Source organism: Alligator mississippiensis, chromosome 4, assembly GCF_030867095.1.
Source record: "Alligator mississippiensis isolate rAllMis1 chromosome 4, rAllMis1, whole genome shotgun sequence".
Classification (NCBI taxonomy): domain Eukaryota; kingdom Metazoa; phylum Chordata; order Crocodylia; family Alligatoridae; genus Alligator; species Alligator mississippiensis.
Window position 1 is genome coordinate 188,135,697 of NC_081827.1, and position 25,394 is coordinate 188,161,090.

The 25,394-nt window shown below is 45.4% G+C and overlaps 1 protein-coding gene across 2 annotated transcripts in view; it reads right to left on the bottom strand.

The window, feature by feature from the left end:
- Window positions 1-57: 57 nt before the first annotated feature.
- Window positions 58-25,394, bottom strand: part of KMO (kynurenine 3-monooxygenase) — a 30,711-nt gene continuing 5,374 nt past the window's right edge. The window contains exons 2-15 of one of the 2 annotated variants that reach the window (XM_006258349.4): window positions 25,061-25,130; window positions 21,447-21,544; window positions 20,051-20,140; window positions 18,213-18,261; window positions 14,531-14,618; window positions 13,281-13,446; window positions 12,116-12,187; window positions 9,249-9,370; window positions 7,037-7,184; window positions 6,051-6,108; window positions 5,501-5,583; window positions 3,546-3,647; window positions 3,388-3,447; window positions 58-2,966 (exon numbers count right to left, since the gene is read on the bottom strand). In XM_006258349.4, the coding sequence (XP_006258411.1) occupies window positions 2,841-2,966; window positions 3,388-3,447; window positions 3,546-3,647; window positions 5,501-5,583; window positions 6,051-6,108; window positions 7,037-7,184; window positions 9,249-9,370; window positions 12,116-12,187; window positions 13,281-13,446; window positions 14,531-14,618; window positions 18,213-18,261; window positions 20,051-20,140; window positions 21,447-21,544; window positions 25,061-25,130 (1,332 nt within the window). In that variant the 3' untranslated portion in view covers window positions 58-2,840. The remainder of the gene's footprint in view (window positions 2,967-3,387; window positions 3,448-3,545; window positions 3,648-5,500; window positions 5,584-6,050; window positions 6,109-7,036; window positions 7,185-9,248; window positions 9,371-12,115; window positions 12,188-13,280; window positions 13,447-14,530; window positions 14,619-18,212; window positions 18,262-20,050; window positions 20,141-21,446; window positions 21,545-25,060; window positions 25,131-25,394) is intronic. The other variant, XM_059727195.1, reaches the window with a different exon arrangement.

Consider the following 25,394-nt stretch of genomic DNA (forward strand, 5'->3'; position numbering starts at 1 on the left):
CTGATCTGCAGTCAGTGCAAAGGCAGTAGTGGAAATCTGTATCACAGTATCACATGATAGTTTTCAGTTATTTTTATCAGTTTCTCCAGCAGCTGACCCCATTAGAGATAAACTGAAGCTTTCAATAAAGTTAATTTCTCACAGATATTTAGAACAGGACCTAATATCCATTCCAATGAATATAAGACCATATTCAGAAATGACTTACAAGATGGTGCAAGCCAGATCCTATGTCCTTCCCCACCCCCATACATTGGTCGAAACTTACTTAGAACCACTTACAGTCAATTTATTGATATGTGCCATGTGGGGCTAGGCAAATAGGTTTGGTTTATTCTAACTTCCTCTTTTTCAGCACATGCATTGCTTCACATTAAATTCCTTCAGTAGTGCAGGTCAACAAGGGCCTAAGTTAGTTACAGCACTTGGACATACCATCCCTGAATTTGATTGTAGAGTTATAAGCATCATTAAGTTATTCAAAAAGTGCATCCTGAAGAGAATACACCCTGGAAGCTAAAATGATCCAGGCTCTCCTGCCAGTAATGCCCCCATCCTGGATAACAGCCATATTTATAAAGTTGATATTGACTGCTGACAATGGGCAACAGTGGTATAGCAGAAAGGCTCATGCTATAAAGGTCTGTTTTAGGATCCAGGCTCAAAATTTGAGCCTTTTTGGTATTTAAATCTGCAGCGTTGCCCTCAAATTCTGAGGGAGGTTACAGACAGCAAAGCAGAGAAGAGCACTGGCTAATAAAAACCCATGCTGGAGTATAAAGAAGAGATTTAAAGGGTGGAGAGAGGGAGAGAGAAGGAACCTTATCAGTTGGGCAGACAAAGACAGGCAGAGTTTTGAGACCGATTTGGAGAAAAATTTTAAAAAAGTATTGGCAAAATATTAAACATTTAGCATTTTTAATCTCAAAGACAGGGTGCAAAAATGACTGAATGCTAGTGGGTATTGTCATTTTATGGGGAAAGAACTCTGCAGCTGAGGCCCTGGGCAGTGGAATAGAGGGCAGGGCAGCCAAGAATTACTGCACCTAGCAGGGATCAGCTTGTTAAGAAAGGGGGAACACCTGTGGCCAGTTCAGGGACCACTGTACAGAACAGGCTGGCTGTAATAGACTTGACAGCCAGGAGACCAGCTAGCTATTGATGAGCTGGCTGCCAGCAATTAGACTGAAGGCCAGCTGCAGCCAAGAACTAATGCTGGGAGGGTAACTCACCCAAGGAGTGGAAGCAGAGCGGCAAATCGCTACATCAGGCAGACAGGTAAGCAGCCCAGAAACAAGGGGCTGCAGACTGCTGAGCTAATCCCTATCTGAGAAAGTAGGCAAGTCATCAGCCACAGGGAGGAAACAGCTGTGGGGAGCTGCAGGGCCATATGACTGTATGGGGCAGGGCTTAGGAGATGCATAAAGCTAGAGCATGAGAGCAGGTAAGCCAGTATGGTTCTGCTGGCTGAAAAGGAAGGAGCTCTTGAGCCAGGGATCTGAAGGGGACTGTCTGACTGATGCAAGAGACCCTGAGCTCAGCAAGCAAGATACTTACTGTTTGCAGGAAAGAAGGTATCAGTATTGAGGGAGGTGGGGGTTCAGCCAGGGAGCTGATGATATAACCCAGAGAAGGGAAGCTTTGTTACATACAGCCAGGGAGCTGGAGTCTATGCCGGGTCCCAGTGTGGGGATAGTTTCCTGTTATAGCCAGAAAGCTTTCTTATTGTGTTGTAGCTTATACCAGTGCCTTAGATTTGGGACTACTGGGGAGGCAGAGGTCCCAGCCATGCCTGTAAGGCATGTGACTGACTGCCTCAAGCTCAGCCAGGGGTTTAATAAACAGCAAAAGTAATGGAGAAAGGGCTAGAGGCCCAATGCCCAAGCAGGATACAAACCAGAGTTGAGGACCTATAGCCCATGAAAGACAAAACAAGTGCCTGAGAGGCAAGGATCAGGGTCAGGGACACAGCCCAAAATCCCAGCCCTGGCTCCAGATTTGTCTACCTGCTGTACTTCCAGATGCAGTTCCCTGCCTGGCCATGGCCCCATCCCGTCTGCCCAGCTGAGAGTGCCCTGCCTACAGGATTCCCAGGCTGGCCTCCATGGAGGCCCTGCCTGCCTACCCATTCTCTGGTGCCCCTGGTGGTGGGTGCAGGGTAGTCGGGCCAGCATGCCTAGGCAGCAGGGCTGGGTCCAGTGCTGGCACTGCCATCACCTTGTCATGTGCCTGAGCACAGCAGAACTGGGCCAGGTGGGGCTGAGGGACCCCTTCCATGCTGGATGGAATCCCTTGGCAGGCAGATCTGGCCTGCAGGCTGCATTTTGCCCACCCTTAGTCTAGAATGTCTCACCCAAATGTGACTCCATAAAGATCTATGTATTTGGCTCAGCACTATAAGCACAAGTGCATTGGAAGCACTTGCCTTCAGTACCCAACATGTTCCATTTCAAAGTAGTTAGTCTAAGTTGTACCTCACAGATACAAATGTAATAAACCTGCTACATGTTATGAAATTATGAAGCTGGTAGAGATGAGCAACTCCCAAAGGTGCATTTGGAAGATAATAAGGGAAGACTGTGGTTACATCCTGGACTATGGGAGGTAGGGGGAGAAGACTTAGTAATGACTGTGACCCCTTGACTTGTTTGAATAATATGTGCAGTGTAACATCACGTCAGAAATAAGGCCACTCTTATTAAACAATGAACAATGCTTGGTTCCTGGAGAGAACCTCAAAGCAGCCTGATGAACTGCACACCTCCTCACAGCTGCAAGGGCAAAGTAGGGTTCCCACTTCACAGGCATGTTTCTGGTGAGATGCTTCCAATCTTCTTAAGCTAAATTGTCCAGCTCCACAGTGCTGGTGAAGTGAAGTCAGTTTTGTGTATTATCCATTTTATAAGCAGGTAGGTGCTACTCAATGCAGCTGCTGCCCCAGTGAAGAAAAGCCCTTGATTAATCACCTGCAAGGATAAGGAAAAATTCAGTCTGTGACCCAGAAGCTTTGTTAAACCACAAAGGAAAAATCTCATTTTTATTAATACTCTGTCCTCCTCCTGATTTATTTTTTCCCCTGAAGAATTAAAGCTCCTCAGAGACAAAGTTTCAGGAGTCAGGGCAGCAGGCAAGCCAAATAGCTCCCAGTTGGCCTTGGTTACCCAAGTGAACTTGGCTACCAGTGGTCCAACTACATCAAGCTGGCTCTAGGTACCCTCATGGGTCTGGGTGCCTACTTATAAACAGGAGCTCTTTCTGTACCTCACAGGCCACTCAATTGGACAAATGACTCTTTAATCCTGGCCTGCTTTGTTATAAGTGAACAGGCTGGGCCTGAAGCTGACTGGATATCTGGCTCCAGAGAAGCCAACTGGGACTTAGCCTCACCTTATTCTGCCATTTCCAGTGCTGCAGTGCTCTGTGGTAGCGTATTCTTGTGAATGTGACCTGAAGATTACAAAAGTAGGTCATTTGTTCAGGAGTGAACAGAGTAACCAATAGGAGAGGGAGGATTCGGCAGTCAGAGAAGGAACAGAGGGTCTTACCATTGTGTATAGTGGGATAATGGTGGAAGGCATAAGCATGTGAAGGAAGTTGTCCACATACTTTCGAAATATAAACCACTTTGAATTAACGTGTGCTCGCATCTGCAACAAACCAACATGCATGTAAAAGCAGTTACAGGTATATGCTCCCTTACTATGGCTACTTGTTCTGAGATGGCTCTCCTCAGCCCCTCTGGCTAGGGACAGACATTACACACAAACCGGCTTGAGTTATCAGAAACTGGTTTAAACCTGTAACAGAACAGATGTTCAGTGCACATAAAAATGGCTGAAACTGGTTTGAGATAAAACCTGACTGAATGTAGTATCAGACTTAACTGATTTGGGTCAAACCAGTTTATGCAATGTCTGTCCCAGAACCCTTGCTGGTTTAAGATAAATCAGACTCCCTCAGCATCCCAGCATGCTCTCTGGGTTGGGCAGGGCTCTGCTCCACAGCAGGGCTAGTCCCTCCCTTCTGTTCCTTGGCCAGAGCTCTGGCAGAGACTTGCAGGCACAGAGCATCTGCCTGGCTTCTCCCTGCTAAACAGGGATTATTTTCCCCGCCCCCCTGCCTTACGCAGACACCTCTACATTAGCCAGCAGACCACATGCTGGCTATAGTTCATGCTGTGGGAGACAACAGGCAGACAGGCTTTTTGGAGTTAATCAACAGGCAGCTTAATGTCCTTCCTTGGAAGAGCTGTTTTTAAAAAGAGCTCTATTAGTTAATGGAGAAAGGCTTTATTTTCTTAATGGGTTGATAAACACTGTTAGGGGTGATAAACATTCCCTGTTGGGCTGCTTGGGGGGAGGGGGAATAATCAGAGCATCCTGCTGGGGCCTGGCCATGCCCCACTCAGCTCAGCCCTGTGGAAGTGAAGGAAGGGCTGCTCTAGCAACACCCCCTGGCTTCTAGCCTGAGCCACTGCAGGCATGTGCCTGGATTTCTGGGACATTGGTCTGGTTACAAAACTGATTTATTCTAGCCAGGTTAGACTAACCTGCAAAGATTGAATCAATTCAGGCCCAGGCTTTTTGACTGTCTGTCCCTAGCCTTCATGCCCAGAGCTCTTATTTCCTACCTCTGGGAGTCAGTACTTGTGGATGAAAGAGACTTGCTAACCTGCAAACTTGCAAAGGAATCTGTTGAAAGCAGCTCTGGGGCAAGTGTCTTTTAGTGCCAGGCCAAAATATGTCATAGTAGTACAGTAAAAGCGTATGGGAGATCTGCCAGGGCCCAGTAAGTGGGGTACTACACTGGGTATCAGAAGAGCAGGGTCCTATTCTTTGCTCTGTCACATGCCTGCTATGCGACTCTGGATGAGTTGTGGCACTTTTCTCTCTCTCTATTTCCCCTTCATCCTGTTGGCCACCTTGCTTACACATGACAATTCTATTGGTACAACTCTGCCAGTATCTTCATAGATACACAGATAAACTCCCTCTGTGGACACTGTCACTCCAGAACGTTAAGGGTAACTTCTCAGTTTAGTTTAAGCCTGTTCCAAAGTCATGTAAACTAATCCTGAATAGGTCAGGTCTCGTAGAATAGGTCTCATTCTGTTATGCCAGGACGAGAGCATATCTGCTCCAGTGGGAGATGTCAATGATGACAGTGACAAGTAATACATTCTTGTCCTGGGACTTCTCAGAGGTCAAATCTGTATAAGCCTCAGGTCTAACTTCCCAGAGGCAAAACACATGGACAAGGAAGCTCTGGTCTGCTGACTGTTCAAAACAAACCTGTCTCTTAAACTGAACACCCACGCCTCATCTCAGCAGAACTGGCATAGCATAGTAGAAAAGCAAAGATGCTGCTCCTTCTTTTCCCCTTCCCCAAAAGGCTTTGCCTGACCCCAGGCTCTTCACTGGCTCAGCTGAGATCCCAGCACTGCACACGAAGAACCTCCATCCCTTGTTTGCAGAGTCTGCACCTGGCTTATTGCTCTTACCTCAATGTAATTGTACATGGCTAAATCCGAAATTGCATGGTCATCAGGGACTCTCAGCCTGGAGAACTCCAGGAGGCAGGTGCCTGGGGAGGAGTAATCAGTCCTGTATCCATTAGGATTCACTGCTTCTCCTGTCTGCTCATGGGCTGTAGCATCAGTCTCTGATCTCCCTCCCCTCTTTTGAAGCAGTAATTGTATATCCTATAGCATTCTGTTGCAGCACCTCACTGCAGAGGAGAGGAGAGTGCTCATCCTGTTGACTGCAGATGAGGGCACACCCATACACAATGCAAGAAAGGCAATGTCATGTACACCCCTTGTACTCCAGAGGGGTGTAGAGAAAGGGCAGTCCTGGTAACCCTGGGGATGAATTAATTGTCCAGGAAGATGCACAATCAGTTAATTTCACATTTTCTTCTAAAGTAAGTGCTTCCCTCTGATTTCACAGGCGCTCCCCTCGGAATGCCAGTATTTTTGGTGACTGCTGACAGGTAGAATTGCTCCAAATCCCCACCCTAGGCCTATTGTCTATTCCCAAGGATTTACTCACTAAGATCATTGTGAAACTGGTCCATTAACTCATCAAAAACCAGGCAATCTTCAAATCCCTGAAAGAAACAGCAAGGGGAAAATAGCCAGAACTTGAAAACCTTACTATTTCCTAACCAGGGCTTCACATGCAGACTGTAGCAGATTGTTGTGGGCCACAGTGTGTTGCCACAGCTCAGCAGGTCTGAGTGTCCACTTCAAATTCTACAGACAGTGGGGATGGATCTGAATCTTTTTCTCACAGGGGAAAGGAAGAACCTGTCTGTTCAGTCTTAGCTTTAATCTCCAAACCCTTACAAACAGGTTGGGTTGTGCTCACCTCTGAGTGTTCTTCTCAGATGCAACTCTCAGCAGCTGTGGTACCTGACCTGACCCGTGGCTAGATAGGCTGACAGCAGTGTTTAAGGGAATGGTCCTGCAGTGAAGAACCAACTAGCGGTGGGTGCTGTCACAGAGAAGGAAATTGGCCAAGGAGAACAATATGGTGTCAGATAGTGGGCTGGGCTGCCCTCTTCTTTTCTGAGGGCTTGAGGCTGGATTTCCTGTAGAGCATTGCTTGGAGCCCTTCTCTCACTAACATGAGAGTTAAAGAGCTGGCACATTATGGCCATCTTGATTGGCCTGCTTGCGATATGGCACAGTAGGGAAAAGGAGTCATTGGGTTTCATATAGGGGTATCAATGAAATGTATTTGCTTGTGATGTACAGGTCTTTTCTTTGAATGTATTAAGCCAACGTAAGGCATTCTGAACACAAAAAGATGTGTTTATATGATACAATCCAGCGCCGTGCTGATAAAGTACTGCACTCAGGCTAATTAATACTGCTCAGAAGCAGGGCTTTTAGCCCCAGTGGTAACAAGTGGCATTGCATTCCACTCTGAAACTAGGATACACACAACCGGCTTTATATCTGTCTTACACCCTACAGACATACCTAAAGCCGGCAGACCTGATAGACACACTGCCTGGGCAACTGCGAACTCACCGCATTCATGCCTTGTCCATAGAAAGGTACAACTGCATGGGCAGCATCTCCCATCAGGACACAATGAGAGCCAATGTGGTAAGACGAGCACTTCACAGATATCATGGCTTGGGCCGGCAGCAAAAAGTAATCGCGCTTCAGCTCTCGCCTTCACCGGGGGGGGGGGGGGGGAAAAAAAAGTAGTTTGCACAGAACACTGGGTGTCACTATCAGAGACAACAAGTGAATCAGCTATGGCAATTGCAGGCTCAGGAAAGCAATTGCTTATGTATTCAGTCAACCCCAGGATGGAAAATCAAACCATCTCCTTGGGAAATTGCTGGAAACCAAAACAACAAGACCATTAACTTCCAACTAGCCACATACCACAGTGCGTACATGTGATTTCATAGAGGCAGGTATCCTCTGGGGAACAGAAGTTCCCCACCAGGCAATGGCTTACTGTATATTTAAATCTGAGTATTTATTTAGCACTCCTATTATGCCTCCTATTAATAGTCCTACTGACCATTTTCCCCCTTCGTCCTGATATTGTGGGTTTACCTTGCATGATAATGGCCATACTTTAGCAGTCCATCTCTACTCCCCAAAATACTTGTGCATATACTTAAATCCAGTTGACTTTAAGGAGGCTTAAACATGTGCTTATGGTCTCTTATGAATAGGAATATGGACTAAGTACCTACCTGAATGCTTTATCTACAGCAGTGATTCTCAACTAGGGTGATTTGAGTTCCTTTCAAAGGGGCTGTGAAGTGCCACACAATGTTACCACTGTTAGCTGTGCAAACATGATTCACAAGATAAACCCAGAGATTCAAATAGGAATCCATAGCCCACAACAGACCAGAAGGTTTTTAACACTATCTGAGTTCTTTGCAACACAAAAGCTGCTCTATTTTTTCTGCACTCAAAAAACAAAAAAAAGAGTGAAAACTAAGAGTTGGCCTTTTCCAGTGAGTGCTTTGAGTCTAAGGAGAGGTGCTTCAGGTCTAGAAGGGTTGAGAACCATTGACATACAGTAATGTTCAGCCAGGTGTGCTGAGTTTCTAAACAGTTCTCCCTTTTATATGGACACAATACTTACTATCCACAGGAACATTAGTTTCAGCTGTGGAATGACGCAAACAATTTAGTTAGCAAATCTGAACTCTGAGATAACATCACTATTTTCCCCGTCTTTCATTTAGAAAGTCCAGAAGCTGAAGCCTCAATATAGCTTCCTTTCTTTGTCCATCATGTATCCCAGCATGCAGTAGTACTAGGTAGTTGTACTAATCAGCAAAGGGACAGGGAGTCTTCCTGGAATGAACAGCCTACTTTTCTTCATTATTCTTGAGCAGATTCCATGGTTTAGAATACATATGGGTAACTTGACTGAGCAGTAGTGTGTGTCTGCCCCATTCCATTATTATAATTATGCTACAAAATTAACTGCAACATAGCAGTGTAGATATCAAGGGGGTCTTGCCCAATAATTTTGACTAGACAAGTAAATTTTAAGACCCACCCTGTAGGCTCAACAATGTCAGCAGGAGCTCATCTGAGCTAAGGTAACTTCATTTGATGTAATGCAATGTGTGATATCAGACTCGCATGGCTCATCATGTCTCATGTTTCTTGTGTTCTGTTTACTAAGAGCAAAGATTGGATTCCTCTGGAATTTGCAATCTACGCATTTCCTATACAGAAGGAAATATGTTCAAAGCAGGGCTAAGTTAGAGGCAGAGGCCCTGCAGGAAACGAAACCCTATTTATCCACTAGATACCTAATGCATAGTTGCCAGCAAAGCCCTGTCTTAAAGGACCAGGATTAGGGAGGCATTTCAAACTGCATAATTCTTCTATATTTTCACTGAGGAGCTACCATGCCCCCAAATTGTCACAGACAGCACAGTTCATTATAACTTATCTGGTGAAGGACTTTATTACCTTCTGCCTTATACTATCCCAGTGAAAGAACAATAAAAACTTCTGTCTTTTCTGTTTCCAACCCTTTTGAATTGCATCTGGTGTCTGCAGAAACATGAAGATTTCTCCCCAAAAATATATAACATGCTGAGCTTCACAGTGTAGGCAGAGAGAATGGTGATTATCATTAAAACTTGAAGTCAGCAGTCCATAGCTGCATGCTAGTGTATAAGGCACCTCCATGGTGTTTTAGAAAAATACATCAGTTTAAAAAGAAAGAAACACCAAAAGTAACACTTACTCTCCAATGAGGGGAACTGAATCTGGAAAGTAGGTTTGGAAAAAATTCAGCACTTGATCACCAGTCCTGAGCTTTTCAAAGTCCTCAAAGGGCATGAAGAGAGTGCAAGTGAATGACTTATCCTGCAGGTTAGAAAGGAGACTTCAGACAACACTGAAAGATGGAGATGAACATTGAATACTTTAACCTACAATATATCGTTCAACCTATATCCTGAGAGTGACACTGACAGTCTTGTGGTGGAACAAAGACTGTTGAAGCTGCCACTTGGCCCCTTTTTCCTCCTAGTTTTTATTATTTTTATTATATTAATTAAAATTCAAAATATGGTTGGAGCACATAGCTTTGATCCTCTTGTTAGGTTGTTTATTCTGCAGTACAAGGCACATTTGCAAGGGATTGTTTCCTGGTAGACAAGGTGGAGATATAGAAGAAATGGAAAGAGGGAGGCACTGAGAAATGAAAAGGAAGGTGAGAAATGCGTGCAATGCAGGGATCATTTCTTGAGACTGTCAGGAGGCTGCTGCTGTTTCTCCACTGCAGCAGCAGCATAGTAGAAGTCACACCAGCAGTAAAGGAAGTGCCGTGAAGAGCCCAACTTGCTCCCCCGGCCCTCTGCCAGAATTATGGGTCTTAACTTGCTCTCATTGAAACCACTGGCTGAGCTGATACTTATTTTGGTAGGTAGGATAAGGCCTTTTAGTCTTAGTATAATTTGATACTTTGGAGTATTAGTTCTAGTTGACTAGGGAATACCTGTCCTGGGCTGAAAACCTAACCCAGTCACTCTTCCCATGAATCCTAGAGTCAGTGAAGCATTCATTGCCATGTCAAGCTTTGTCTCTGCAATGTGTTTGTTGGTGGCCTGCCCACAAATGTTCTTGGAGCAATAGCTCTGTGGACCACAGTGAGCACTCTCATGTACCATAGGACAGGTAAGGAGCATGGCCTGGCTTGTGGGCAGAGTTGGGCCTCGTCTTTTTCCCTTAGTACTTAAGGGGTTCACCTACATGTTCATTAATGCGCCGTAATCGGCACTACTACACATTAACACAGATGAATGCTTTTTAAGTGACATTAATGAGCATTAGACTAAATCTACTGCATGTTGGCATGGTCTTTGCCCACTGTGCTAATGTGCAGTAGAATTAATATTCTGCACATTAAGTGTCTTGCGTAGATGCACCCAGGGATGATGTAATGAGATAAATAGACAGTGTTCCCATAACACTGCTGCTTCCAGCCTCTCATAGGACAAACTAGGCTGTGACTGACTGGCTCAGGCCATTGCTCCTGGAACCTTTCACTGCACCATGATGATGTCTTGTGAAAGGCAATGACTCAGCAGGGCAGGAGCTACACAGGCTAGGGCAGGGGGGCGCAAAAAATCACCTGTGGGCTGAATCTGGCCTGCCAGGCCATTCTACCCGGCCCACAGGGCACCTAAAAAGTTTAGAAAATTAATAATTATCTGCTCTTGTCTGTCTGTCAAAGATGACAGGAGCCAGGGGCAGTAGTCTGTCCCTGCAGTGAGGGAAGGGAAGAGAGACCAAGAAAGCAATGAGGGAAGGCGAGAGAGAGAAAGTGTGTAGTGAAGGAGGCATTGTGTGTGTGTGTGTGTGTGTGTGTGTGTGTGTGTGTGTGTGTGTGTGTGTGTGTGTGTGTGTGTGTGTGTTCACAGGGTGAGTCCCACGCACACCCCACCATACACATGCATCCACACCCCCCATTGCACTGCCATACATACAGACCACCACAGCCACACCCCCATACCCACCCACACCCCACATAACCACACACATCCATATGCTCTCTCACCCCACATCTCCATACCTATCCACCCACACACCCACAGCCCCCCCCAACCTATACACTACCCCCCACCCCCTCCACAGTATACAAGAGTAAGACTTAATTTTTAAGATATTGTATGATCACCTCTATGTAAGATATACGAACACAGGACAAAAATATTTTTTTAAATCAAATTAATGAATGTTGTAGACATTTGATTTTTAGAATATTATTTGCAGGGGGAGGGGGGGGGTTGGTTCTGAGATTGCAAAACCCCTTGCTGAAAGGAGTATTTCCTGGGACAAGGGGAGAGACTTCTAGTGGCAAAGATCAGGGAATGGGATTGGAAGTCCCACCCCCTAAGATGGGGGTGGGGGGGCAGGGCACCTGTCAAGGGGTAGGGCTACCCATGCGGCCCTCAACAGTTTGCTAAAACTCGGTAAACATCCCTTCACCCAAAATAATTGCCCTCCCCTGGGCTAGAGTGAGGTTTCCTAACAGGTGCATTTAACATTGATGCCTTTGATTTAGAGGATTTCTGGGGGAGATGAAGAATGCCAGGTGAGACGTATCAGACAATCTGGGGCTGGATTGGGTATTCAAACCTGCCCCTGGCTTATTTCTATCACCTACCACTGCTATTCCATCCCCACACCTCTGGTCACTTTTTACCACTGGACTGTGCTCTATGACCTCACTCCAGGCTTCATTGTAGAAGTCAAGACTGCAGCCTTTTCAAACAGGGTTTGTACTTTCACAGTCTATGGCACACAGGATGAGATCACATCTTCCTTTTCCCATGAAGTGGTGCCCAATAAGGAAAGGACATGAGGAACCCTCCACCCTACCTCCCTGCATCTTAGCCCCAACTCTGGCAGTTCCAGGCGTTGACTTTCCTGGATTAAGGGCACACTAGCCACTTCAAAGATGAGGCAAAGCCTTTCCCAGTTGAGTGCCAGGAGACTATATAGCTCTGCAAAACAAACCCCACCAAGAGTTCCAGCACATAGAGTGCCTTAACAGACAAAAGTCATCCCTGTAGTCTGAAATGAATGGCAGTTCTAGGTCATTACCAGGTTGGGCAGGGCAATCATCATGAAGGTGTTTCTGGGCCAGATGTGAAGGTAATTTGGTTCCATGGCAAACTGAAAGAGAATGGAAGATTTCTCAGCACCTCATTAGCAAGCTCATTACCAAAGAATCAGCACTGCAGAAGGGCAAGCAGAAGAATATGGTAAAGTTTCAGCAAGGGTGGGCTGCTTCTTCATTCCCAACCCACTCACTCCTGCTGTTGCCTTCTTTCTCTACCAGTACAAAAGCCATACAGCCCCCTTAGACCAGCCCTTGGAATCACCATCTCCTGCCTTCTTAGCTAGTGCAGCAATTCCTTTCTTTTTCCTTCAACATACAAGATGATTGCAAGATCCTTCCCATACAAGAAGCTGACAGTTCAGGGGAAGGTACATCTAATCCCAAGCGGTGGAGGGAGAGAAGAGTGCAAGGAAGAAAGCTGATAGTCTATGGTCAGTTGTGGTCCCATAAATGCTAAAACATGTGCTCCAGGAATTTTTAGGCATGGAGCAGAATGCAGGTATCCACTATGTGTGCTGTTAGCCCTTTGCAAATGAGGAATTGCATTATTCTACAGTCAGTGGTAAAACAAAGGCAAACGGAAGCATCACCATTGCCTATAATCAGGAGTTAAAAGTTTGCTCCTTCAAGAGATTTAACCCATGGGAAGGTTAGAGTACTTTCAATGAAGGTATCTATTGAAATTTCACTGCAGTCAATATTCAGAGGACAATGGGGGTAAAATTGCAAGCTGCTTCTTGAGCTCAAATTCTCATGACTTTCAACCCAAGTAATTATTTTGTGCAAAAGTAAATGATGTGCATCTTCAACAGAAAAGGCCTGTCTGCTGCTTCATCTCTGTGTACACAAAGGCCCCAAATTTTCTAGAGAGCTGAGTCTGCTACAGACACACAGTCTAGAATTTATATAAAAATACCAGTCTAGCCCTTGTGTTCATACAGATTGCCTTGAAAACATGAAACATGTCCACCTGAATTTGCAAGGAGCCTGAAACAATGGCTCTGAGAGGAAGGAACAGCCTCTTTCATCCTTGAGAGCCAACTTTCTTAGCAAGGATTTCCCCAAGGGCTGCTGCAGCAGGGATTTCATGTACTGGGGCTAGGGAACACTAACATCATAGCAGAGCACAGGGCAGAGCTTACTTACATCTCCATCCCTGGGGGGGATAGTTAGCTCCATGTAGCCATGAGGAATATACTCATGGCTGTAGTTAAAACGCGTTTGCCTCATGAACTGCTTCCTGACTGTCGAAAAGGCTCCATCGCATCCCACTATGAGGTCACAAGTGATTTCCAGAGTTGTTTCATCACATCTGAAAAACCAGAGAAATCTGGTAGAATAATGCTGTTTCTTTTGGACTTTTAGCAAGAAATGATCACAGCCCCAGGGGCCTTGCACTTTGCTGCAGAGGTCCTACGCCTATTCTTTGACTGGACCTTCCGCACCATTTTATCTTTTATGGTGTGAGCTGGCTGCCTGCTCGATGCTACTAGATAAGATCAGGGCTGGGACGCAGAATTATACCGGAGGTTGTGAAAATTGGTGTGTGTAAAAATAATGAGAGATTTGCATCAACTATCTCAGTTATGGAGTGGAAACGGAGATTGCTGACACCAGCAGGTGAGTCTGCCCTATGTGTAACAGTGTTCACTGTTACAGGACTACACTGGTCTAACACAGTCATGCTCTGTCACTAGCTTGGGAGTCCAGCCTGTTTGTTTGGGATTCTTCAACACTTAAAAGTCAAGTCAGCCTTTCTTGAAACTAGTGCTGAGCAAGGAGTCCCTCTGGAGGTAAAAAGCTGTATACAAGCCCTCATTATTTTTAGACACGACAGGAAACACCAGAGACTTGTTAGAGTTTCTAGTGCAAAGGCCTGCAATTGTAATGAATACTCAGCCCATTTTCCTCCTTCACATACCCCTGCTCATTGTCTCCTTACACACAGCTGGAACAATCTGTAGTTGAATAATCTCACAGACACTTCGGCACAATGGCCAATAAAATTTTGTAAGAGGAAATGCATCAGAAATCAGGTGGACTGGTTCTATTCAAATAACATTGGGCTACAATTCAAATCAGCCTCTGGAGAAACAGTCTACCCCAGACAGCTTGAAATCAAGCACAGTCCTGGCAGAAACATCTGTTACTTGCAGAAATAACTAACATATGTCTGGTCTATTGCTGATTGAATTTTGGTTGATGAAGTTGCTTTGGCTCTCTAAACTCTTCATGAAAGGGCTGACATGTCTGATTCTTTGTAAAACTGATGCCAATTGTCAGTTCAAAAACAACAGAACTGTTTTGAAATGGCCTGCCCTAGTTGTTTGAGTTTTGATTAATAAGTAAGCAAAAACTAAAGGAAGACAGCACTCGGAGGTCATGCTGTGGGTTACCTTTGTATAGTTAATGTCCCTGATTCAGCACTGCACTGGCAAAGCTTGTGTTCAAAGTACAGCTTAGTATTGGGATACTTCTCAGCAGCTGCAAAAAGAAAAGATATTTAAAGGTAAAGATGAAATTCACCTGCACAAATAACCCCAGTCAATCTTTTAGGATACTGAGACTTTCATTTTTAGAACAAATTAGATCCTTTTTAATAGGAGTGTGGTGCAAGGTGTGACAGCTGTGTTTTGGTTTAATCTTGTGAGAAGATATTTAAAAGTGCAACAGATCATAGAATCATAGAAAATTTAGGGTTGGAAGGGACCTCAGGAGTTCGTCTAGCCCACCCCACTTCTCAAAGCAGGACCATCCACAGCTAGATCATCCCAGCCAAAGCTTTGTCCAGCTGGATCTTAAAAACCTCCAAGGATGGAGATTCCACAGCCTCTATGGGCAACCTGTTCCAGTGTTTTACTACCCTCCTAGTGAGAAAGTTCTTCCTAATATCTAACCTAAATTTCCCTTGCTGCAACTCAGTGGCGATGTATGGGGGGTGCATGGAGGTGCACGTGCACCCCCTGAGAGCACCAGTGCTCTCCCTATCCGGCCACACTCCCTGTTTAGCCAGCGGGCAGGGGAGCAGACAGGAGCACCAGTGCTCCCCCTGCGGCTGCACCACTTCTGGAAGTGGCTGTGGGACTTCTGGAAGTGACTGCGGAAGTGGTGCGGCCACTTTTTGGTGAGTGAGATCAGCCATGGGCCCCACAACCCCCGATCAGTGGGATCAGCCTCTGGGGGACCCCCCTCCCCCCCCCCCCCCCCCCAGTCGCTGACTGGTATCAGGGAGGGCACATACCTGCCATGACTCAAGAGGCACCAGTCACCAATGCTGCAACTTGAGATTGTTGCTCTTTGTTCTATCATCTGCCACCACTGAGAACAGCCTAGCTCCATCCTCTTTTGAAACTCTACTCAGCCTTCTCCTTTTTAGACTAAATAAGCCCAGTTCCCACAGCTTGTCCTCATAAGTCATGTGCCTTAGGCCCCTCAACATTTTTGTTGTCCTCCACTGGACTCTCTCCAATTTGTCCACATTCTTTCTGTAGTGGAGGTCTCAAAACTGAACATAGTACTCCAGATGTGGCCTCACCAGTGCTGAATAGAGGGGAATAATCACTTCCTTGGATCTCCAGGCAACACAGCTACCAATGCAGCCCAGTATGCTGTTAGCCTTCTTGGTAACAAGGGCACACTGCTGGCTCATATTCAGATCATTGTCCACTGTAACCCCCAGGTCCTTTTATGCAGAGCTGCTGCCCAGCCAGTCAGCCCCTAGCCTGTACTGGTGCCTGGGATTGTTTCATCCTAAGTGCAGGACTTTGCTCGTGTCCTTGCTGAACCTCATGAGATTCCTTTTGGTCCAATCCTCCAATTTGTCTAGGTCACTGTGAATCCTAGCTCTACCCTCCAATGTATCTACTACTCCCACCAGCTTGGCATCATCTGCAAACTTGCTGAGGGTGCAGTCTATGCCATCTTCCAGGTCATTGATGATGACATTGAACAAAACTGACCCCAGGACTGACCCCAGCGCACTCCACTTGAAACCAGCTGCCAACTAGATATTGAGCTATTGATTATTACCTTCTGAGTCCGATGCTCCAGCCCATTTTCTATCCACCTTACAGTCTATTCATGTAGCCCGGTGGTTCTCAACCTTTGGAAGCTTACGTACCCGCTGCTGATCAACATGGCAAAAGTGAAACCGGAAGACCGACCGTGGCACTTCTGGTTTCACTACCATGAGCCAAATCCCAATTCTTCATGGACCACGGCCCAGAGCAGCCTGTACAGGGCCTCCTTCCCTGTCCCCCGGCACACTGATGCTGGGGAGTGAAAGCTCTGGCGACACAGATGTGGTGGGCAGGATGGCGGCCGAAACTTCTGGCCCAAACAGGCAAAGACACCTCCAACCCACCGGGCGAGAGGGCAGGCCAAACTCAAAACACAGCACCTGCGTACCCCCTACCCGTGTCTCATGTATCCACAGGGGTACGCGTACCACAGGTTGAGAAACACTGATCTAGCCCATACTTTCTTAGCTTGCCTGCGAGAATGTTGTGTGAGACCACATCAAACTACCCTGGGAAAGTATTTGTATTCACCAAAATAATCATAATTTCCAAAACAACTTAATGGATACTATTCCATGATAAACATTATCAGCCAAAATCTGGGCCTGCAGCTAGTGGGAGACACAGGCAGGCACCTGCCAGCCAAACCTGGCATGCAGCTGGATGGATTATGGAGAGATACCTTTTAACACATGCAAGTTCTTATTTTTTACTCTGATAATGCACCAATAATTGAAACTTGGAGGGTAGTTGTGTCTGTTCTCTTTCATTTAAGATGCTTGCAAGAAATCCTTGAGCTCATTTGTTGATCCAGGTTAACTGAGACAATAGAATCTCCCACCAGATCAGGGATCTGAACTGTGTAAGGAGAGGAAGTTCCTCTGAATATTATTTTAATGGAGCCGTGTGTGAAATAAAAGCAGGAGAAACAGCAGGAGACTAAGTAGGAATCAAGCACCAGATGGTCACAGAAACATTGGTTAGCACAATCCTGGGAAAAGTCTAAAGACGTGAGCTTTGGGGTTAACTACTAGATGAAAGCCAGTAGGTTTAGTTTTGGAGGTGTGAGCAAAACCACTATCTGCCATTGTATGATTCCTACTGTGTTCAAGGAAACAGGACTTTGTACCTTCTTTGTATGTAAATAGGATTGCACCAAAGAAATGCCTGACTCCATCAGCAATTCCTCCTCTTAAATTAATCAACACACAGGACCCCAAGTTTTAAATGGCCCTCAGGTTAGAAAGAGGTAGCAATAATTCTTTCCTATTAAATGTTGTTAAATGTATTAAATGCATTCCATGCTGCATTTTATTTTGACTCAGTACAGTTGAAACACTGAGGAGATGGGGGTTTAAGGTTGCTTATACTCTTTAATCTCCCATTATCAGTATTCAGTAAACTTCTCATCTATAGTTTTTGCTTCCCTGTGCATTAGAAGGCCATATCAGGCCTTTGATGTTGTATTTAAAAATAATTCTTAAAACAAATTTGTATATCAGGTCCATAGACATTTGTTTTAAATGCTGCTGCTGGTTTCTTTCATAAAATCCTAAAATGATTTTTTTCAAATTAGCATCGATCTAGAGAAAAAGCTTAGAAAAAGAATTAAATCCCAATTTTCAAGAGTATCTACTAATTCCAGGCACCTAATCTGAGATGATATTAGGCATCCAACATTCAGCAGCCACATTTATAAAGTTGGATCCTACTCCTCATCATCCCAGTTTATTCACCCATAAAGTGTGCATAACATTTATTTGTCAAACCAGGGTGTCATGGAGTTAATGTTTGTCAAATGCTTTACTGTCCTTGGATAAAAAGGACTCTAATTTACTTTTAATACTTATTTGTGTTATCAGAGGTACATATTAGGATATATTTACAGATACTCAGAGTCAATTTTTAGTACCACAGTAGACCCAGAACTCTTGGAGAAGCTGCACTTTCAAAAAAAAATATGGTAAAAACTTAATTTTTTTTGGCTCAAACCCTAGATTTTTTAAAGTATGACAGTGAAGAGGGACTAGGAGTATTCAAAAAAGGCTAGAACACTTACCAGTTAACAGCTCTTTGTTTAAATTTGCTCTGTCCACAGACAGAATGTACTGCAAGAAAAATAGTGCATGTTTTTGAAGACTTCTTGCACAAAATATTAAACAGACAAGCACCAGTTCTTCCAAGTGTCTCCACATAAACATAACTGCAAGCACTTCAGTCCCCCTGAAGTCAAAACATGTCTCCCACTCCACAGTGTCCTTTTCAGAGTGTGAACCCGTGATCTGGCCCTAGCAGTTCAGCAGTGGTCTACCTACTTTGGAGAAGGGACGGTGGGGAAACAGGGAGGAGGAATGTGGACGGAAGGGAGGATTAGAATAGGGAAGCAGGCTGAATCTGGGGAAAGCAAGAAAGGACAGTGCAGTGGGACAAAGAGACTTGGAGACTGAGGGTGAGGGGTGGCTGAGAGAATAAGGCAGGGGTGGGCAATTATTTCGGGTGAAGGGCTGCTTAATGAGTTTGGCAAGCCAATGAGGGCTGCATGGCAGGCAACCAGGAGCAGGTAAATATTAATTTTCTAAATTTTTTAGGGGCCCTGCAGGCCAGATAGAATGGCCCTGCAGACTGCATTTTGCCTACCCCTGGAATAAGGGAATGTGATTGGCTGCACGAAATTAAATCTATATTTAGATGATTGGCTTGTCAGAACTACACCATTGGGACAATTTTTGTGAGGGCTTAAGGGAGTAAAGATATTTGTTTTATAGTTACAAAAAAAGAAATTACATGGTTACTTGGCTGCACTAGTGGCTCCATCAGCCAAAAATCTGGGAAGCATTCTATTACCTAATGCTGATGATGTGCAATGTATGAAATAAATAGAGTCCATCCACTGAGGACTTCACACTGTTAAAGCATGGCTTTACCAAGAGCAGAAGCAATGGAAAATCCATGGCGGGGGGGAGGGAGGGGTAACCTGGAGTTTTTCCAAGGATGCTGTGAATTTCCTCCTAGTGGGAATCGTTTAACTCATCAGTTCTCAACCAGTGGGTCCATGGCCCCCTGGGGGGCTGCAAACAGTTTTAGGGGGTTCATGCCTGAGGGTTGAGGAGGCAGGAGAGCAGCACTTGGGTGCCAGCTGCTTCCAGGCGGAGGGCTCGGGCCAGGTGCTCTTCATGTTGGACTTCTGCTGGCTGAGCCTGGCACTGTGTGAGCTGCAAAAGCAGGTGGCAAGCTGCACAGTGCTGTCAGTGCAGCAGCTCAGCCCGCTCTTTGAGTGCATCTTCTCGTGTGCACCTGCCACAGCACTGCACTCTACTCCTGCCTGGGGCAGGGGGGGCATAGGTAACACGTGGGGCTTTGAGGGGGCACACCCCCACTTAGATTTCTGCACCCATAGTGGGCACAGCCTGGCTGGACCACCACGGGCAGAAGCCACCTTCATGGTCCAGTGGGCAGGAACCAGTGCAGGAAGGCAGAGCAGGATGGTGAGCCTCGTTGCCACCGTCACTGCTGGGACCTACACACCAGCTGCACCACCAGCAGTACAACGAGTAATGAACTGGCGGGGCAGTGCTGCCCTTACCTCCTTCAGCTGCAGGATGGGAGATGGGGTGGGAGGCAGCATGGGTGGCCTAAGGGGAGCTGGGGGGCAGTGGGGCAGGGGCTGCAGGTTGGGAGGAGGGGCACTGGCAAGGCCAGGGGGCTGTGGGTTGTGAGTGAGGGGCCCCAGCAGGGCCAGGGGACTGCAGGTCAGAAATGAGGGGGACTCAAGTCCAGAAAGGTTGAGAACCACTGCTTTAATTCATATTCTGTGTGTAATTACTACAGGCTCAGTGATCTCAAGTAAAGGACCTGACTCAAAGCCAGATCTGGGGAAAGTTGTAAGAAGGAAAATACCTGGTGTTTTGTCCCATAGGGAATGGAATACTTTTTGCCAGAAGGTGTGTGTATCCTCCTTGCAAACATGGGAATGCCTTTGGACACAATCTGCAATCAGAAGGAAAAAGTTTTAGGTGTCTCAGACTCCTGTTAACAGGCCCATTGAATGCAATGGAACAGATTGCTCAGGAGATATGTTGCCTGGCTTCAGGCAACATGTGAAGTGTTGCACTCTGAAACTAGTTTGCCCTTTAGTGAGTTACTAAGGAAACATTTACAGTTACAGACGTAAAACCACCACATTTCACTAGGGTGACCATTGGCCCTGCTTTATACCAGACCATCCAGTTTTTAAACATTTTGCCCCCTGTCTGTTTCTGAATGAGGAACAGACAGCAAAAAGTCCTGTTTTTCAGTTCTTGTCAATCATTTGTCTTTGTGATTCTGTAAGCCTGAATGCCTGGAGTTTTAGACCGTAGCCAGCCTTCAAGTGGGGCTGGGCTTCGAGTCAGGCCAGGGTCTGAGAGTTTTTTTGCAAGTGCATGCCCTGAGCCAAAGTCTCCTGTAGCATCTACCTTCACTGTAGAAGTGTACCTTCACTGGGCTTTAAAGCAGGCAGAAGGCAGGGTAGAGATGCACCTTATAGACTAACTACAGTTGAAATTATATATACAGCCAAGCTTTTGTAAGGTGATTCTGTGAGCTTCAGCCTACAAAAACTTTGTGTTGTATATAGACAGACAGACAGACAGACAGACTTTGGTTAGTCTATAAGGTGCAAATCTCCTGTGCCTTCTACCTGACTTAAGCCTACTACGGCTAACTGTGTCTCTTTAAAGAACACCTTAAACTTGAGCATCTATGGGAGAATCCAGATCTCAAGCTGGATGTCTGGGGCCTAGGCATGGAAGTCAGTCCTCCTGTACTACTTCTGGATACCACTTTGGTCTCTTGGCTCACTTCTACTGACTTCTATCACTCCTGCCCTTACTCCGTCTGGAAGGGAGAAAGGAATGAAAAATAAGGAGAAGCAATGTCATGAGGAGCAGCTCTGTCTCCCATACAGCTGTCTGATGGTTTTCCAGAACAAGCACAGTGTATCTGTAGATCTCCTGATCTGACAAAAACCCAGCAGAGTCCTAACTGCATAATATTAGTGTGGTCCTTGCTGGTGTTTCTGTGCCTTGGTTCCAGTGCCAGGCAGCAGAGCAAGGTGTCAGCTCCTGGCATACTGTGGAAGGTGATGTTACCCCTGCTTTTGCGGAGATCTTTCACATCTCATGGAGACAGCCTAGGGATGACAGCTATGGCTTCCCCTTGGGACTTCAGCCTGTTTCTAGTCAAAGAGCAAGCAACATTATACACCAGCACTTAACTGAAAAGGCCATCAAGCTTAAAAAGAAAAGGTGGCTACCTGCTCTTCCATTCCAACGGCTTTGAGGGCCTGGCGTCCCCTGTGAGACAGTGCCAAATTAATGCTTCTGCCACGGGTGACTTTGGCAACACGAATATCTGCAACAAAATAGAAACTGTGGTTAGTTACTGGGGCATTGATGGCTCATGCACAAGAGCCAATGGCTGTGCACATGGAACATACTCTAGATGTCAGATTCAAAACACAGCTTTCAGCAGCACTGAGACAGGCCATGTTAGCTGCATAGAAGTGAGAAAACCAAGCTCAGGTTTCTGCCACAGCTTGAACACTCCCCACTAAAACCAGCTGCAGGGGTTAGCTCTAGTGCTGCCCTGCCTGCAATTCTGCATGTGAGCTGAGGGGCTTTGCCCCCAGAGGAGGCCGCAGGACTTTTGCCAACACTGTATTTTAGCCCTCTAAGTCCTTAAGGAGCACTTTTGTTCACCCTGCCCCAACACAGATCAATGGGATGCATTGCAGCAGGGGAGCAACTGCTACCTTTTTGTATGCTGAGTACAGCCTCAGTCTGTGACTAGTCTCATGTGGGGAGAGACTCAGCTACTTGCTATTAATCAGGATGGATTTAAGGCAAAGAAAAGAATCCTGGGGATTTCAATAGGCTTTGTGGCAAGCCCTTAGGGCTTGAAAGTTTTCCTTCAGTACTTGTGGATCCAGCCTTGAGCCCCTATTCAGGCTCAATTTGCAAGTGCTCCCAAAGGCAGGCTACTGAGCGTGGCCAGCTCAACTCCCTGCTTTACAAAACCTTGATTTTCCTATTGAAGAAACACAGGCTCTTCCGCCAGACCTGTAACACTGGATGGCAGCAGATAATACCTCTCTGGAGGACAAACAGACTAGCAGTCCCTGGAGTTCCACAGGAGGTAATGCCAAGATTTGGGGTCACAGTGCAGATCAGCTTTGTCTAGTGCATGTACTGTAGTTGTTTCTGTAATCTCACAGATCATTAATATTTCTTTATTACTTCCATGTGCCTTGCATCTAAGAGAGGTATCAAAGACCCCTCCTAGACACCACCCAAACATTACTAGATCCACTTACTGGTTTGGATAAATTAGAATGATTCATTGTGACACATTAATTACAGGCCACATTAATCACCTTTTTCTGAGTTGTCTTCTCTTACAGAAGTGGAAGCACCTTCCTTCCACAGACCTCTACACAGATGAGTAATTTCAGGCCATTACATCATTTATGAAAAACAGAGCTCTCTCTTACAGTACAGACAAGGTTCATTGGGTAAATGTGATATTTTTTATTAGACCAGCTAGTTGGAAAAAATTGTTCTTTGCAAGCTTGCAAGCACAAACACGCTTCTTCAGGCACAGGGAGAGTCTGCTGGTGTTATGTGTTTTCTATTCCACCATGAAGTGGAATAGAAGCCATGGAGCACAGATAGTGCTGAAGGTAGTGACTGAAGCCTACCGGGCCTTGGGGATGATGTACACAAGCCAAGAATATTGGGGCCCAAGCACAGCAGCCTGGTGAGTGTCCTGGATGTGAAAGCTTGACCACAGCTGTGACAAAAGGAAGCCCCAAAGGGAGCTAGAGAAAGGACAGCTTTTGAAAAGAGCTTCCTGAAGGAACCTTAAAGATGAAAGGAAGAAGGGCTCATAATAAGAAGGCAGCAGTATTTTGCTAGTGTAGGCCACAGGGAAGGAGCCACATCTGCCTCTCTACCAGTGTAGCAAAGAAATCAAGCTGCTAGAAGCCTGTCTAGCTCTTCTGAGGGTGACTGAACAGCACAAATAAGGCAACAAACAACAGAAGATTTTAGAGACATTTCCTCATTGGGTTTCTTCAGGCTCAGAGAAGCAGCTGCAGCTGAATGTTGCACAGGAAATAGCAGGCTGTGTTAATTACGCAGAATCACGGGGTGAGTTATAGGCCGCTCCTCTCAGAATTACCCCAAATCAGGAGAGAGTTTCTCATCCTTTACATTCAGCAGATTAACATTTTGCACAGATTAGCAGGCAGTTCCTATTTTATAGTTTACGCAATGCCAGGAACTCTTATACTGCACCACTTTTCTGAGTACATTTGTTTCTCCAGCCACCTAGACAATCTTCTACAGGGCTGGCCCCATGAATTGCCAGGCCTGCTGCATTACACTGAGTGTGATGGGACCAAACTGTCATGGGCATTGGAGCAAATAGCAAGCTAACCTCAGCATTTGCTACTGTATTGGGTTCCACTTGCATTTGATTGACCTCCAGCAAAGCCCTTTGCTGCAGCAGTTAGATCTTCAGCCAATGACAGGACTTTGCAGTCTGTACTATCGATCAGACCGCTATGCAGAACAGCCAAGACTGAGGGTAGAACTCATCATAGACTTTGTACTGTTGGGGGCTAGATTTGGAATGACTTTGGGGCCATTCGCATTTCAGTTTTCCACCCAAGTCTCTCAGTGAACCACAGTGACCTCCTCAGTGTGAGGCAGTGAGGGAAGGTAGTGGCAGTTTGGCACCAATTAATGGTATAACTCATTAAGGGGGTATCTTTTACCAACACATTAGCACCCTTAGCCTTGTAACTGGACAACCTGCTGTGTCAGAGCAAACCAACAACTAAGAAGAGCCTGAAGTCCTGGGAGGTGAACCAGCTTTATTAACTGCTCTAGCAAGATAAGCACAGGTGTTCTATTGGATTAGGTGTTGGTAAAACATTTGTCACCATCCTTCATGTTTGGTGCCAGGCTGAAGCTCAGATCCAGTGCCATCTGACTGGTTATATTTGTCCAGAGAACTCTGCATAAATGGTCTCATAAATTATATGACTATATTTCACATGCTCTAAGCGGCTGAATGCTAATGCTCTGTTTATTGAATCAGAAATGAAATTGTACCACTAGTTGATGCAGTATTGCCATGAATATTAGAGAACAAGACTTCATCCCTACTCCTGTATTATTCATTAGTCTCTTCCCATGCACTTTGCCCATATGAGCCTCAGGAACTTGTACAAGTACATCTTGGAAGTGTAAATATATCTGCAAGTACATATTTACACTTGGGAATATTACACTTGGGAAAATGCCTTGGCAATAATGGGAATTCATTCACTAACTTAAGTACATGCAATTTTCTCTAATGCTTTCCAACTATGAAGCTTATTCACTGGTTACCTTTGCCACTAAATGACTTAAGCTAAAATCAAACTCTTTGATAAAAGAGGGCCTGTTTCCTTTAAAAGTTAAACATGCAATTTTTTGTGTGTGTGCAGTAACTTCCTCTCTCATTGTGGTCGTCCACCTGGCACAGATGATGGTGAATTGGGTTTTCTAACCTTGCTACATGCTCAGTTTTTGCAGATACAGAAAGTCAGTGAATATTCCACAGCATTACATCAAATCACGTTTCTAATTTGGTGATTAATCTTTTATGGATCACAGTATTACGCGCACATATAAGTTCTAACTATGTCATTTTATGCAGGAAAGTTTAGAGTGAAAATGTTCTTCTTTTTTTTTTTCAGACAGGCCCACAGCGTCTGTTTCAGTTCCAGTCTGCTGTTCCTTTTTTTAACACTTCTCTGGTTGTGATGGAAATGATGTGATGAGCATAGTAATACTATAAATATAGTCAATCTGGGTTTACCTTCTCTTGCTTCAAAAACATCAACTTGGAACCCTCTTCTTGCAAAGAAACAGGCATTTAAAGCACCCACCTACAAAAGAGTCACCAAAGTATTCTACAGTTAGAGAACAACTTAGGTTGGATAGTTAATTTTAAGCACACAGCGCCACTAAAATACAGGTCCTTCTCAAGCAAAAGGGGACAATCATTTGATACGCAGATCATCAGGAAAAAGAACACACCTTGACAAAGCATCTGGGAGATCTCTTTTAGGCAGAATGTAGGGCATGATAGTCTCTAGGGTGCCACCCTACCCTGCCTTTTGCCTGATTTTGGACTAACATGGCTAACCACT